Consider the following 16,917-nt stretch of genomic DNA (forward strand, 5'->3'; position numbering starts at 1 on the left):
GATATATTTTTATATATTAATTCAAATAATCGAATCGGAAAATGGTTGATTTGTTTTTAAATATATTTTATAGATTTTTGAATTTGGCCAAAAAAAAATAACGCATGTTGCCCCATTACGGAAAAAATGAAAGTTGTCATCATTAGTACTGTATTGTTTGGAAATGAAAGTAAATGATATATCATTGACCCCCGAATTTTCTTGTACTTCGCGATAATTCAATCCCATCTCTTAAAAACTGTCCAGTGTCTTTTTCGTCATTCCGCGCAAGAAATTTCACAAGTCTTGCTCGTAAATCTGTCGTTAGAAACAAAAATAATAAAGTGAAACAAAGAAAAGAGGAAGATAAAAAAAATATCGAAATGATGATATACCTTCTATTTCTTCGTTTGATTCGACGTTTTTCACCTCTGGTTTTCGACCAATCTAAAAGTAAGCAAATGTCTGAAAACTGATAAACAAAACGATTCATTGCATAAAGTTATATCATCAGTTTATATTGTAAAGGCTAAATATCGCGTTTGGTAACCAAGGATCTTCTCGATTGCTTGCACAAATGGGTGAGTAGTAACGAACATCATCTAGTAAAATTAACAAACGTATTTATGAAAACGAATATAAGTAAAATATGAAATAGATTAGGAACTGGTTACATTCGGTGGAAAGATATGACATGGCTGATTGTATTGCGAGAGTATAAAAACAAGTAAAATTGAGTGTAATATACACCTTGCGTAATAATATACCTTGGCGTTTTCTAAATCATTTGCTGTTATATCTTTTCCATGCTCTCCCACAAATTCTGCGTCGATTATTTCCTGGTCAAGTCTCTCTGGTAAAATGTAAGGACACAATAGGGTTAGAAATTATTTGACGAGGCGATCAAGTGTTTGATGTTGTCATTCAAACAAAACTATGTCAGCATATGCGGCCCCAGTGCACTTCCATAGGCCTAGCGATAATTCCAGGGGTGAATTATTAAATTTTACCATTAAAATTTGTAATTAGGTATAGGTCTGTGTGTTTTTTCTGTATATCCGATACTCGCAAAGTAAAACTGCTGACTACTACGTGATTTCGTACTTAATTAGGAGTTAATGAAATGCAAAGATGACTTCGTTTTCTATTATAAAATCTCATTTTTTGGGGGTATTATTTCTATATGTACCCAAACTGACTGCTTTGCAATGCTGGGCCCCACAATAGTTAAGACCATAGCTATTTTCACATTTCCAGTTTACCCATTTACTTACCACTTATATCGAGAGGATTCTTGGGGTCTATGTTCAGTGATGCATGACCGAGATTGTTGTCGTCATTCTCTTCTACAACCTCTTCTGCGATTTTATCTTTTCCATGGCAACCGATACGCCTCGATCTAAATAAAATTATGCTTATAAGATGCAGATGTGCATATGCAAAATTTATTCATGAATAAGTGTCAAGAGCCAAATGTACGAAATTAAAATCTAAATTACACTTTGCGTCAAATTCCTGTTGAGCTGAAATGATTTTCCAATCAGCAAAATATTTTAAAAAACTTCGTACGAAAGCCTGCTTGATTATTTACCCTTTTTTCTCGGCTGTGCCCCAGAATATCATTCGAATTTCTTCGACATAAACACCTGTTTCTTCATATTGTCCACGGTTGCATTTAACTACAGTCCCTTTGTTGTCTTTCACCTTCATGAAATTTAGAAAGTAGTAAAATGGTTACTAGATATCGTTTATAATATTTGAATGCAATTTCTCTATTTTGTAACATCTGTAATCACCACCGTCAATACAAATTTTATTGAACAATATATACAAAGTTAATCAGCCATACTCGTAGTTTCCACACTCCTCTAGGATCTTCTCCCCAGCTGTGAACCGTCATAAATGGCCATTCTTTTACTTGCCCTCTACTGGCATCCAAAGGCCTAGTTGACATCAGCTAAAAAGAATTTCAATTGGACTTGACATAATTTGTAACAAAGAAAATAGTAAAGTGTACTTCGATTTTTAAAATCTCCGATACGTTCATAAATGAAGTACTATTTATTGGATCATATCAGATCAAGTGCTCCTATGGCCGTACTAAACCTGCTAGACCGGATTGAAAATAAATATATATATATCGAATATTATTGACGTTGGCAAATTCTTCCCTATCCATGAAATGTTGCGTGAAAATAGTTTATTCGCGAAGTTTTTTCAAAGAACTTCAGTTATCTGGAAAGTACTACTCCACAGCTGTTTTTCTGATCGGAATTGGCATGGTATCTAATATCGAATGAAAAGTATAATTAAGGTGTTGCATGTTAGTATAGTTGCATGTTAGGTACCTGAGATACTGTTCCACATGGGGAAGTGAGCTCGATACTGACATCACCGCGGCATTTCGGTCTGTAGGTCATGATAACCTGTCAACAACGTTGGAATAAGTTTAATGATTGCATTTAAATATAAACAAATGCTTGATTAGAGTTGAGTTCATAAAGTGCATCTCGCACAATGTTCACATTTGTACAGTTTGAATACTTTATAATGTGTGCATAAATATCATTACAATATTAGTATTCCAATAGTAGCGTTACAAAAATACTAAATAATTCACGAATAATAGCAGTACTACACGCAAATACAAAGTCTCGTCCTGATTGGTAAACCTTGGCCACATTTTTTGTGATGTTTTACCAAGCTGCAGTAGAATACGGCAATAGTCACGGAAGTGCAATCAATTGTACAGAAACAATATCGTCACCAGTAAAATAATAGCTGAATCACTGCAGCCATATTCAATAAACATTCGAAAAACCCACAAAGTACCTGCACATGTTCCAGTTCCTGCACGCGGTTCAGTGAATCTGAGCATGCGGTAGTGTGTCCTTTGAACGTCACGTATTTTCCTGCTTCCACGAACCTAAACATTAATCATTCATTGGGTTAAAATAGGAGTGAATGGGTTCATATTGAGATATATAATTGAACTTGTATTGTTATTTTACCTGTCTGTGTTTGGAAATCTCACTTCACATCGCTGCTGTTTTCCAACATTCTCCCATTTCTGTGCCGCCATTACCAGCCTAGCTGCATCCATAAGACCGAATCCGTATCTGAATTATATAATTTTAATCATTACACAATTAAAAAAGTACGATTTTGGAAATTGCATGGACCACGATTGCTAAACTCATTCTAAAACTCGACACCAAATAAAATTATATTTTTCAAATCCACATAATTGATATACCTTTGTTTCATTCACAAAGTACATTGAATCATTAGGCAATCAGAAAAACGAATACCGGTATATATTGATATATATATGAAATATTATATAAATGTGTGAGCGGTGGTTTATGTGGTTTAAGGCGTTTGACCTCAATATTTTGGAGTCGCGGGCTAAAGATTTCAGGTTCACCCAAAACATAATACCTTTCTATACTTTTGTACCTTTTTTACGTTTACCGTATAAAATGTGTATGGTGTATGTTTCATATATTTTGTTTCTGTTCCATGACTCTTTGAATCGCAAAATAACTATATAATATGCAAAGTCCGAGGGTTAATTAATCTAGTAGTCATGTGAAATTTGTTTCAATAACACCAGCTCTGACACTTCTTTTATTTATAATTCGCATCATAATTCAATATAGTTTATATATAATTCAACACGCACTCTATATGGAAATCGTTACGAATTGAAACGCTGATATAATATTTTTACTCGTTGCATTAAAATATAAAGTGACGTTACTAAACCACAACATCCGCGTAGCAATATTATGCTGCCTACGCTAAAGTTGGTTAAAAAAATACGCAAGGTTTTCCAAGCGTCTTCATTCTATACGCAGTATTGTCAATTAACTCTTTGACTTCCTACAATACTCAGAGTTTCAGTTAGTTAGACACGCTGCGTCAAAAGGCGAAGGTATTCTATTGCTTAATTAATGCATAGCAATTAACATAACAGGAAATACAATGGAGCCTAGCCCCCCAAACGCAACGCCAAGTTTTTGTATCACAGTATTTGTCCAACGGTTAAAACTACTGTGCTTTTCCGTATATATGAATGTAATGGGTTTGAGTCATCAGATTATGTGTAATATATATATGCAAGTGGTTCGATGACTATCGTGGGCTGTGGATATGAATTATGTGCTGCGGAATTAACCTATGTAGTTTCTTTATTTTTGAATGCGTGAATGACACAAGGAAAGTTACCGTAGCATAGTGATAGAAGGAAAAATACTGAATGAGTATCTAGCAGCATGCGAGCCTTCGTACGGTTTGGTATTGCTTGTAAAATTTATAAATTAAGACTAATAAAAAGATTACAGCTGAAAATCGAGAATATGAGGTGACTGTTGCCCAAGTAAAGTGGAGTTTTCCTGAAGCGGACTATGTATATTGCGGTCAATAAATCTTATTCGTATACTGTATTTAGAAGTTAATGAGATTTCAAGAAATTTTTATTATAAATGTATGTCGTTGTACAGAGGAATCTGAATCATCATCTTTGTCGATAGGCAATTTGTTATCTCAGAGACAAAATTACAATGATATTTACTCCAATGCCGAGACTTGGCGCCGAGTCTGATGAAGAAGACTCGATTGTCATTGGAGATACTCAAGAAGAAAAGATAGCGTATTACTTCGCAGTTCCGTTGGCTGCAGTAGCGTTCATGGTGATTCTTGCCGTATTGTTATGCATGAGCAGACAACGTGATCAAGTGCACGAAAGAAGAAGACAGACAATTGATATACAAGAAGGCGTTCGCGACAACGATAACTGGGAAACGAGAGTTTTACCTCCCAATCAAGTACAAGATAATAGACCCGGCACCGCAGCAATTCCTCCGGTAACGCACAAATTGCTGAATTCGTCCCAAGTTCCAAAAACTGTTTCTTCAACACCCGGATATACGAACGTAACATTTGAGTCATCAGAGACACCAGGAACGTCGAACACGGGACACGTTACAACTCCTCCAAGACTGCATCATAACAAAGTCCGTCCTGTCGGGCAGGCACTTCCTATCATGATGGCTACACCACAAACTATGGCAAGAAACGCTAATCAAGGTTATCCCAGTGCCAATAGAATGAACAATCTGAGTATGTCAAAGGGACGAAGTAAAAGCGATGTTGACAGTAAAAACTTACACCGTATTGTACCCAGGCAGAATCCCGACAGAAGCATTTCAATTGCAAATTCTTTAGATGTATCGCCCGCCTTTCAGAGATTGAAATACAACACGTTAGGGTCGCGACGTTACGCTGGCCAAGACGGCGTACATCGAAAGGTGCCGCCATCTCATCTATATCCAAAACCAGCGGGGAATGAAGAAGTCCAATTAAGTAACTATAAAACACTTAAAACTGATTTCAACTACGAGATAGTCGAAAAACCTTCCGCAGATTCTAGTATACACCACTCGGTAACTTCTAGATATAATACTTTGGAAGTAACGCCAAGAGCAATTAGAGCCAGTCAACGGAGTCGCGAAGACGAACAAGAGTGGGCTAGGAACAACTTCCTCACAGCAGAGAAACAAAAATCCAAACATCGACACAAATTTTCAACTCTTCGCCGACCAAAACTTTCGATCGTATCCGTTAGCGAAACATTGGGAGATTCTAGGTCGGTTGAAGACAGGAGTCTTTATGCGAGTAACCTATCACTGAATTCAATCGTTAGAAAACGCTCGTCAAGAACCTTGACCCCATCTCCGTATAAACTACAAGTAAAAAATTCCATCAGACCAAATCGCAAAATTGAATATAAAGATGGTTTCAGAAGGAAAAAGACAAGTATTCTGGTAGGAAGATCTCACAGGCGAAAACTAAATCGACAGTCTACGGAATTAGAGTTGGACATTATAGAATCACCTTCTTCTTATTTGGGATTTGAAACCCCACTCCCCCCACCTCCAAGTGCTTTCATAGAAGATGGCATTACATCAGGAAATAGCAAAGCGAAAACTCTCGCTCGGCTCAACCACTATGATGCGCCACGCGTTCCTGTTGTGAATGTATCTGAGACCAACGCATTTGCAAATGAGAACGCGTTTAAGGTTGCGGAGCAAATGTCAACGGAAAGTGAAAACGATTATGAAGAAATAGAAGCTACTGTACCTACCACTGATGCAACTCTAAATAAATCAAATGGAGGTTGTTAACGTTATTTCTATCATATAATGTGGATTTATTTTTAGCAAAGTGAATGATATGCATGTATTGTTGTGATATTTAGTATACACTGTATATGTATTACGCATTCAAGTTTTATGCAATTCTCATTGGAGATTTTTTTTTGGCATGTTTTATTATGTTTTTTGTTATATTCAATAAGTGGGTTTAATTTTAAAACGTATGTATTGCATTATGGGTGAAAACAGCAAGTTACAAATGTTGTCGGATTCTGTTTGGATTGTGAAAAGCATGACCACTACATTACTTTATTTTTGAGGTGGGTGGGAAATTATTTGTGTATTGTGCCCTTCAAATCGAAGTATATCGTGTGAATTTGAATAAATGTTTTTATATAGGTCGTCCAGCAATTAAACCATCTCATCATCAACCAGAGGATCGCAAGAAACAGAAAAAATCAAGAAGTGAAACTCTTCGTATTGTTCTGGCTCTGACATTAAGTCAAAGAAGGCGACGCAGTGGTGCTACGGGGTCCCGTTTATTTAACGAGATTGAAAACAAAAAGAATGTTCTGATAGGTCGAATAGTTGACGGATATTTGATTCCTATTGAACCAGCTCAAGATCCGGTTTATGTTGAGTTTTCATCCTATGACGCTAACTTGTCGGGAAATGGGCCGACTCTTATAAAAACCGAAAGATTGAAACATACTGGGAAGCGTGTAAAAAGACGAATGAACTCGCAGACTATAAATAACTTTTTCTCGAAGAAATTTAATTCCAGGAAACGCCAAAACTTGAAAAATTATGGAAATAAAAATCATAATCAATTGCGCAACCAAACCAAAGTTCGACAGTCTTCTACAAATTCAGTAAAACGGGCAGTCGAAGAAGATGGAAGTAAAATCAAAGGAAACAAAAAGTCGCATCAAAACGAGCAAAAGGCATGGGCCTTTCCGGATAAAAAGAAAGTGATCTATGTGCCAAAGCACAAAAAGAAACGAGAAGGTAAAAAAAACAAAAACAAAGAATTGAAAAAAACAATTAAGTTAGTTGGGATTGACAACATGGACGAAAATTCATATTGGACTATTCCTCAGTTACAATCGGAATTGTAATAGGAAAACTCCAATCAATAAATGATAGGTAGTCTGGTTTGATAGAAATGGTATTTATTATATATCGTAATTTGTTAAATGTCACTAAATAGCAATTACGTAACAATAGTGTAATTAATCTTTCTTTATTATATGCAGTATACACATGTAGACTAAGATTTTCACATTTGGCTTCTCGGTGAAAAGACGGTGACCGTACATTTGAACCGAAAAGACACATTCTGACATTTTTCCAGTCTTCGTTACACAATATTACACAAGTACAACCGCATGTCCAATAATGTAATCTTCAGAAATAGCCAACTTACTTGTGATGAACATGAAATCCAGCCCCGTTGATATCCCATCCATCCTCTGTGGGATTAGGTATTTTAGAATTCCTTACAATCAAATGTTGTACGTCTCTCCACGATAATTTTGGACTGCAAATAAAATATCCATAGGTTTTCAGATTATATTTAGGAAACATTAAAACATTACGTAACAGAAGAAAGTTTGATGAGTAGGCTAAATGAAAATCTTGCTTGGGTTTGGAATTGCCAAGCAAAATAAACATTCAAATTTTCTTCTTGTTTATTATATTTAGTAACCTATTTTTTATTATGGGAAAACGAAACTGAATACTTTCTTGCTAATCTTCAGCTAAGTTTTTTCTACAACTAAAATTTATTTCGTTGAGTTTATTGCATTAATTTCATAAAAAATGAAATGAATAAAATTCAGAATTTACTAAGAAATGAAAACATATATATATCCTTTTTATTTTATATATATTAGAGATGTGATCTATTTGATTTTTATTAGTTTTTAAAAAAATCTACTAGTAAAACAATTTTTTAGTAAAATGTTTTTAATATGAAGTAGAAAATGGCTTACTTCGCTTGTAGCACAAGTGCTAATACTCCTGATGCCAGAGGAGCAGCACTAGATGTTCCAGTGAACGTATTCACACAACCGTGGTAGGGATCTGTAGTAACCTGTAAAACATGGAAAATAGGGCTAATTACTTGGCAAGTTGGATTGGTACGGAAGATAGAATATCTTAGTTTTCAATTTTTGTGTACTTGAAAGTATACTGATTATAGTAACATTCTCGTGCATCCTAATAATTATAATGAGGGTATTGGTGGAAATCAGTATGCCAACGCGTCAACAAACCTGTCCTATTCAAGATATGTGTGGATATCCATATCAATTCAATTTTTACTTTTGTGTACATCTTGAGTATCGGAATCATTATACTACTACATTTCGATTTACACACTGTGTGGCGCAAGTTACGTTGCGCCATAATTCGCTTGACTAGTCATGCATAAGTCCAAACGTTACTGTTGATTTTCGTTAGGCCATTCAGTGGGACTATATCGATAAGCGAAGTTTATTGATGATCATGCAGTAAAGTACAACTCATACCAGGTAATGTGAAGGTTTATATGTCTGAATTGCGACCGGCATATCATGTGGACCTCCATTCAGCGTAACTGCCATGATACATGAGCATGATTCCGTGTAAAATGTTGATAATCCTTGATCAGAAACTGACGCTGAAAATGACAAGATAAGATTTATTTCATTCGAGGGAGGGGGAAGCCGTTAGGACGGCTTAATCATATAACAAACCACGGCCTTCCGTTCGGTTATCAGTCCATGACGGTATGGTATTTAGTTATGGCCAGTTATTTTTTGTTTTTAGATGGGTAGATTTGATGTGAAAAAGTTGGTTGTTTACGTTAATAATATAGTAGTAGATGTAAAATTTGAGGATGGCGAAGTAAATATACCTATTCCAATGGTGTAGATGCTGCAAGTATATCCATCTGCTCCGCAATGATCCCCTGACGCACCTCCATTTCCTGCTGCCCATACATAAATACTACCCAATCCGTCTCTGCCCTGGAATGTAAATAATGGTGATTTGCAAGTAGTGTGAAATATTTCAAGATGTTTGCCTTTAACGGAACACTACTATTCCAGAAATATTTTTGGGTTGTATTTGTCAAATTTCCCAGTCGTGTTTTGGATATATGGTGATTTACAGGCAAATGCAAAAAATGTCTGCATGGCTTTGAAAAGATAACCCAATGTCAATAAACTAATTATCGGCAGAGCCACGCTGCGTACACATCTGTATATTTGACTCTCAGTGAGTTCACGCTGAGAATTGTATTTTCGTCGATTAAAAATTAATTTAATGTAGAACTGGTAATTTAAAAAGAACTTTTCGATCCAAGCTGGAGTGCGTGAATAAACAATATTTTTTACGGTCAGTGCGTATCGATTGATATGCATTGGTATTCTGGGAAACAACGAAAAATGTTGTAAAAGGGTAAAATACATAAATATTTAATAACGTTGCGAACTACATGACATCTCAATCGCACTTCCTGCTAAACTTATATTTCCTGACATTATGACGAAAACATTTTATTTGTACGTTTTGAAATGTGACTGTTGTCAAAATGACTGCGAAAGATATTCTATAAACACGTTTCAGAATATATTCATATAAAATAGTCTAATCGCACTATATTGAGGAGCAAAAAAGGTCTAATTTTGCTGGCTTTTTCGTACTTACTTCATTGGATCCAACCTCCAAAGCTGCCGAGGCTAAGCGTCCAGGTCCTTCCCATGTCTGTCCATTATCTTGAGGTCCCCACGAACAACTATTGTATATATATAAATATATGCATCGATTAGCAGCTGTTGCTCATAAAAGATGGAGCAGAGAGTAAATAGAATACTAATAAAAAGTGTTATCCAGGGCACAAAATCGAATGAAAATTCACACCTGTAGATATCGATGTAATCAGCGTTGAAAACCAATGCAGCAGCTTCGCTCGTGTCTGTAACCACTCCATCTAAGAATCGAATTCCTAAAAGAAAATTAGCGCTAATAAGTTTGGAGCGCGTACCTTATTGCAATAGGAAAATGTGCCGAATGTAAACTCGTGTATGGAAGCTTGTCATTTATCTTTATGCTTATAAATACAAAACTTTTTTACGTGTCGTTATCTTTTAGCTGCAAAATTTTTAATTTGCATTTTTGAAATCTGAAATACAATCAGGTGATTGAAGTAAGCAAGGCAAAAGCACAAGAGTCCAATTAATGAAGATGTAATAAATCGATAGATTGATTCTCGATAACTAGCGACCGCGGTGCGCGACGTAAATACAGATTGATGAGCGTGCTTATTATTTCTCTGGTGAGTAATCATAACAGCCGGATGAAAGAAAATAATTATTCTATAATACATTTTCCGTTATACCCACCATGAAGGTTTTTTCTGATGAACGGTGACGTTAATAAAGATGGAGGGATTCTTGCAAAACATGTGCATTGCATAAAAATATGCATAAATAATAAGTTTGTAAATGTTCATACTCGTTCGAAAATTTGGTGATTTATGTTAGCTTTGATAACCCTAATAAGTTTGTAAATCTTCATACTCGTTCGAAAATTTGGTGATTTATGTTAGCTTTGATAACCCCTTCAGACCCTATTTAAAAAAAATTGTTGTACCTATTATAATAGAGAACATGCCACTATTAATCCTTGACTAACATTCATCAATTTACCGTTTTATTTTACAAGTTATGTTACAGGTTACTTCTTACCTCCTAATGTAGCGTCGTATGCTATACCAACACCGCAGTAATTGTTGTTTGGTCGCATCGATACTTCCCCGCCACATTTTGTTCCATGACTAAAAACAAGATCGATAAAAATTAGTTACGAATATTAAACTAAACGTGTACCGACCCTATTTTATTACTATACAGCAGCTATTTTCATTTAACAGCGTTCATCCGGCACTGCATGCTTACATTCTATGCTCCAAGGCGGTTTTGGCAATATAAAATATTCTGCACACTGACAAACACATAAATATCGAATAAAGTTTAGCTTTGAAAATTTCTTGAATTTAATAAAAAATGCTAATCGTTTGGTACATACTCGTTTCCGAATGACGATTTGTTGGGTAATGGTCCGTCTCTGTCATTATCATCGTTTAAATCCGCACTCGCCCTCTCATCCTGCAAAAAAGGCCAACAATTCAGGAAGTAAAAAGTTAAAGTACATTAATCGGAGAAAACTAAACAAACCATAAAAAATTATACAAATGGTGATGTTTTAAATTGAAGAGATTTGCTCACATGGTTCATTTCACATTACTCGATTTTGCGCCCCATATATATTCATATAGCGCACAACGCGTCATTGTAACGTCATATTTAAGAAAAAAAGTATTTCAAGTCGTGCTCATGCATATTATTGATTAGACTTAGCGGTAACGGATTATTATTTATTATACTTACAAATGCATGTTCCAAGTCTTCGTTTACATAATCGACTCCGTCATCAACAATCGTCACTACGACCCCCCGCCCAGTGAATCCTTTTTCCCAACAGGGGACGACATTCAAATCGACTCGATGAGGTCCGGATGTTTGTCCGCAATTATACTAAAGTATGGAAACAAGAAAATATTACGAATTTAAATAGAAAAGTTCCTGAATCGAAACATAACTATGTCTTTATATGGATTTGTTAATGCTTTTGTTTGGGCACTAGGTAGATCTATGGATCGTTTTGTTAAATAGTTGTTGTTAGTATTCTTCTTGGACCTATTGCTTTGATATTTTCCGTGGTTAATTACTGTTGTTGTCGTTGGAAGGCTATTACTTTTATGTATTTATTTGGGCTCTATAGGATTCATTTTTCAGTTTTGTGTGATGACGTCACCAAACTTTAAAAATGTGCACCGTGATCGCATTCTATCGATCTGGTGGCCAGCGAAATTAGGAGTTTTTTCATAAGAAAGATTGCTGGTACAGCAAAAGATTTCATACTATTTCGTTTTGGCCTTTGTGTTTATATATTCGAGCATTGCCCTTTTATCCTTTACCAAATGTAACATCTCTGCCATAAGCGATCGTATACCAACGCAAAAGTGAGTCATAATAACATGTTTGCTGATCCAGAAACAGTCGTATTTATAGATATTATTACGAAAAATATAATCGTATTAAACTGAATTATACGAAAAATATATTGAAGAGATTGTAAGCGTAGGATGAAATGCTCGCCTCGCTCGGGTCCGCACGTATAGCGGTAGTGTCCCGACGTTGCGAAAGATTTATAGGGTAGTATAGGTTTAATAAACAAAAACAGCGCATTAATTTACCGTATTTATCATAAAATTTGTTGTAGAAATGCATTGAAAATGAATTTGCATTTCTGCAATTCATCGATCGATAAGATTTGAGGTATAATTTAATTTTGGTAATTTCATTATAGATGAATCAGTCCTGGCGATAAAGGTCGAGTCCGCGTGAAAACAAAAATTGAATTTTTATCGATCTCTCAGCCTACTTGGGTTGAACAGAAAAGTTTTTTAAATAATATTTTTAACTACTATTTCTAGTCTTTATTAGCTTACTCAACAAAGAAAATCGAATATTTAAATTAAAGGATACAAAACAGATCGAAAATTGGAATGTTCTTAACAATAGATTTTCCACATTATTGTGATCATCATTGAAAATACAATGAAAAGGTGAGTATTTTACTCATGAAGTATTTCATATGGCTAAGTCTCTAATTTACACGCCTGTCGCCACTGTGTGTAGGGTTTCCACGTACTATGAAACCTGCACGTCCGATCGAGAACGGAATTATTTGTGAGCAAGAACTGAATTTCCAAAAGTATTCTATAAGCACTAGTTTTAATCTGCAGGTGTTTCAAATCAAACACGTTTCACAAAACTTTGACATTGACATTTGAAATGCTCAAATGTTTTACCGTGGTTTTATATTGGTATATTAAGATTTTTGATGTAATATATTAGGGTTTGCTAAAACCGGAATATTTCAGTTTCAGTAATGTATGGTTTGGGGCAAAAATATCAGTGAACAGTATATGCTGCTGAGAGAAAGTATATATTGTATCGTTTTTCGCTCTTTAATGAAATCGATATGGAATTATATTAATTATTTTGCCCTGTTTCGTCATACATGCCAAAATCATACAAAAATAATGGAATATTTCTAATTCAAGATATATGAATAATAATTTGAACATAGGATATTCTGATGACATTTCTCATGAATATGAATGCCTACGAAAAGGAAATGTCTAATGTTGAGTAATACAATGAAAAGGTACGGAAATCCTTTTCATTCGACGAAATTACAGTCATTTTTCAATCGAGCTCGTTTAGATTTCAAGAGCAAGAAGGTAATGAGTTGGAATTGGCACATATGCCTTATCGCTAATCGTCAGAACTCATATCATGAAATGTGTCTATACTAAGGGTCGGACAGACCAAAATGAGCATACATGTCTTCTCATTAGGGCTGTGTCTCCTTTCATTCTCTTGCCAAAAAGATTTCTCTTTACGATTTTTGCTGAGAACCCCGGTTTACACGACTACATGCTTTTGATTCTTACCAGTATTTTTCAAATCGCATACATTTTTATTTGTTTCAATGTATATTTAACATTTGGTGCAGACACAAATATTTTTCGAATAATTTGGTGACTCAAAAATTTGTTTTATCTTTAAATAAACATCTATACCTATTTATAGAATATTTATGAGTGAAATATTTGCATAGTTAAATTTTATTGCATTATTTTGAAGGTGATCGAATGTCTCATAATAACAAAAAACAAATTTTGACGTACATAGCACAAACACATTTGCCACGAGGAAATAATAAATAGTTGGAGAATGAAAATATTTTCAACATTAAGACTTACCAATTCCCATTGGCAAGGCCATTTCGGGTCATTGAACATTGTCGACAAACTTGGGTCCGATTGTCTGTCCAAAACAGCGTAAACATGATCTCCGAATCTTAAGACAAATAGTTGAATTTAGTCGTTTTGATATCGATAGTAATCGATGGAATTGTAAGTTCATGTAATCATGTAAACTTCAGTCATACCAACAAGTAAAGTTAAACTACTATATGCAATTCAATACATGAAATTGGGCAGATAACATTGTATGAGAGATATTTGCACCATTGGGAAATATATATAAACGTCAGTTATGTGTAACTAAATATATATATTACGATGGACACAAGACATCTGGCTCAATATACTTTATTATGTTTGCCCGACATATTGGAAAATAATTATTGTTTGCCTTCAATCATGAATAATTCCACGTCGTAAATTACGTTCAGAAATTCGATTCTTTCGCATCTTAAACATAACATGGGCGGTACATAATAATGCACGAAATGTGAAGGCCGTGCATTCAGAAAAATGTCACTTGTGACCCTAGACTACGTAATAATGTGTCTTACGTTTCATGTGGGTAACTGCTGACGTTTTTGCATACACAATTGACGTCCATGTGGTGTCGTTTGTTTCTCGATAACAAAACATCTTTTAAATTCCATTTTTTTGAGACGACCTCTTTGTGAGGACCTTTCCTCCCTGTTACCGGAAGAACTGACTTCCTTTCTCTTTCCAAAGCGCTTTGCTGTTTTACCCAGTTGACCTATGAAGTGAAATATTTGATAGAGTATGAAAATAAGATTAAACACACTTCTAATTCATGAATTTCATATTAAAAACAGAAGAGACAAAACTTCATTTACCAATAAACAAAGTAACAATACAAGGTATACATCCAAATACACTCTGGAAGTATCAATTTGTCATTTGTAATTATAGCTATTTCACTGGGATATTATATATATTCAAATATTTTTCAGTATTGTGAGACTAAACAATAGAACCCCTACAGCGAACGTTTATCTTGGTTGATTATAGTTGATATTCCTCAGGGAGCCTTACCACAGACAAGAAGATATTTCGTTGCAAAAATACATTTTAAATCAGCCCATTGGAACAAGAAATTGGAATCTCTGGAAATTGTTCGGCTACGAAAGAGTGCAAATTCAGGTGACAACATAAATACCCCAAAATACTTTAATATTGACCTACATATGAACCGCATTTCTGATGCCATCAGCAAACAAGAACAGACGAATTATAATAGTTTGAAATATAAAATTAATTCAAACTATGATCATGAATTATGCATAGGATATCAATTTAAATGTCAGATCCTATGTGGATTTAAAATGATAAAAGACGGCATTTGAAATTACTGTAGGCCGTAATTTTTTATAATTAGCACAAAAACAGTTTTGTCATTATTCATTTAAAGCCAATCAATTTTCCTTACGAAAAGATGGTAAACCTAATTGAAAATTTAATATCTATAAGCCACACATGAACACCAGCTGTGTTTCTCATTCACGTAGGGTACATATATAGAAATTCCGGTACTATGCGCGAGGAACAAATGAAAATTTTTTTAAAATAATATTTCTTACAATTAATGTCTTGATTTTTTGTTTTAATTCAGTATTAATTCCCGATAGGTTAAGAAATAGATTTTTCGTTTTCATCATTGCCAGGAAAGATTTTTAATATAATACAATCCGGTTGCATGAATCAAATTATTGATCATAAAATAGTTCTTACTCTGGGATCATGTTGAAGAAGAGATGATATTGTCTGAGCCTGATCTTCATCAATATTTCTTGAAGATAGACGATATAATTGCCTATCTTTTCGCCCAATTAAAACCTGGAGTAAAAAGTGAAAAATGGGAATATTTGATTTCTAACTGAAATATGGATTGTCCTATACGACAAACAGATATGTTACTGTGTTGTTCACCTTGAAATAACTTCGATGAATTAGAAAGAAAACTTAAAAGCTGATATCGTATTACAATTTTACAGATTCGCAAGTAACAAATAATGTGATGCAAAATCACGTATTTCATCCAAAATCTGAAGAAAATGCCAATATTTTCTGCCTTCCTCGTGAGCATCTCTCCAGTTCAATTTTCCCTTTCACATCAAACCTTGTCTGAGCGTGCGTTATCGTTTTGTATTTATCGTTTTGTTCGCAATACGTTGCAATTTTATATACGAATCAAACCCAAACATCACAGATCACACCCAATTATAATTTGCCCCATATCTACAAATTAAATGAATAATTTTACTCACAGATTAACAGAGACTTTTTATGACGACAAATTCGGAAAAACATACTTAACAAAAATATAGCCATGTTTTGCAAAGACAAAACATTTTTATCCATTATTGACCGAGACGTCATGATTTATCTATACAGTATAGTACTTTCGATTTGAACGGAAAAAAAATCGTGTAAAGTAATAAACTAATATAAACTTACATTTCCACTCAAAGATATTCCATGTCGTCTTGCTACATCAAGGGCATCTTCATGTCCTCCCGGTATATAAGCAGCCCATTCAGCAGAGCGATCCCTTCCACGCTCTTGTAAAGTGAATTCAAATGTTTCAAAGATGATTAGAGTATACAAGAACAGACGCGGGAAGATTCCTATTCTACATTTCCCCATATCTAAACGGATAAGATATTTCACCCACACGCAAAGCAACTCTCCAAAATGTATAATCTTATACTGCGGTTCAGCTCTTCGGTCGAAAGACAATTTTTGAATCGACGGTGCCTATTGTTCTAGGTGTTTAATAATTCACGCACGGTTGTGATTTAATTGCCTCCCACCGAGAATATTTCTTCGGACATAACACGGGCATGAAATTTTAATGCTAATCTTCCCAACCCATATGCG

The 16,917-nt window shown here is 34.7% G+C and overlaps 2 protein-coding genes across 2 annotated transcripts; one reads left to right on the plus strand and one right to left on the minus strand.

The window, feature by feature from the left end:
• Window positions 1-12: 12 nt before the first annotated feature.
• On the minus strand, window positions 13-16,917 carry LOC120347430 (PC3-like endoprotease variant B). Its single transcript, XM_039417394.2, has 22 exons — window positions 16,495-16,917; window positions 15,769-15,873; window positions 14,577-14,773; window positions 14,020-14,116; window positions 11,573-11,719; window positions 11,211-11,290; window positions 10,871-10,959; window positions 10,044-10,128; window positions 9,831-9,918; window positions 9,037-9,148; window positions 8,669-8,799; window positions 8,132-8,232; window positions 7,564-7,677; window positions 2,991-3,098; window positions 2,812-2,905; window positions 2,328-2,405; window positions 1,829-1,936; window positions 1,571-1,683; window positions 1,254-1,378; window positions 747-832; window positions 375-426; window positions 13-297 (listed from the first exon to the last, which is right to left on the minus strand). The coding sequence occupies exons 1-22, from the start codon at window positions 16,681-16,683 to the stop codon at window positions 182-184; spliced, it is 2,415 nt and encodes an 804-aa protein (XP_039273328.2). The 5' UTR covers window positions 16,684-16,917; the 3' UTR covers window positions 13-181.
• LOC120347431 (uncharacterized) lies at window positions 4,217-8,031 on the plus strand. The gene is made up of 2 exons (XM_039417395.2): window positions 4,217-6,159; window positions 6,537-8,031. Exons 1-2 carry the CDS (start codon window positions 4,545-4,547, stop codon window positions 7,253-7,255), a joined length of 2,334 nt encoding a protein of 777 aa, XP_039273329.2. The 5' UTR covers window positions 4,217-4,544; the 3' UTR covers window positions 7,256-8,031.

This window comes from Styela clava, chromosome 11 (genome assembly GCF_964204865.1).
Source record: "Styela clava chromosome 11, kaStyClav1.hap1.2, whole genome shotgun sequence".
NCBI classification, from domain to species: domain Eukaryota; kingdom Metazoa; phylum Chordata; class Ascidiacea; order Stolidobranchia; family Styelidae; genus Styela; species Styela clava.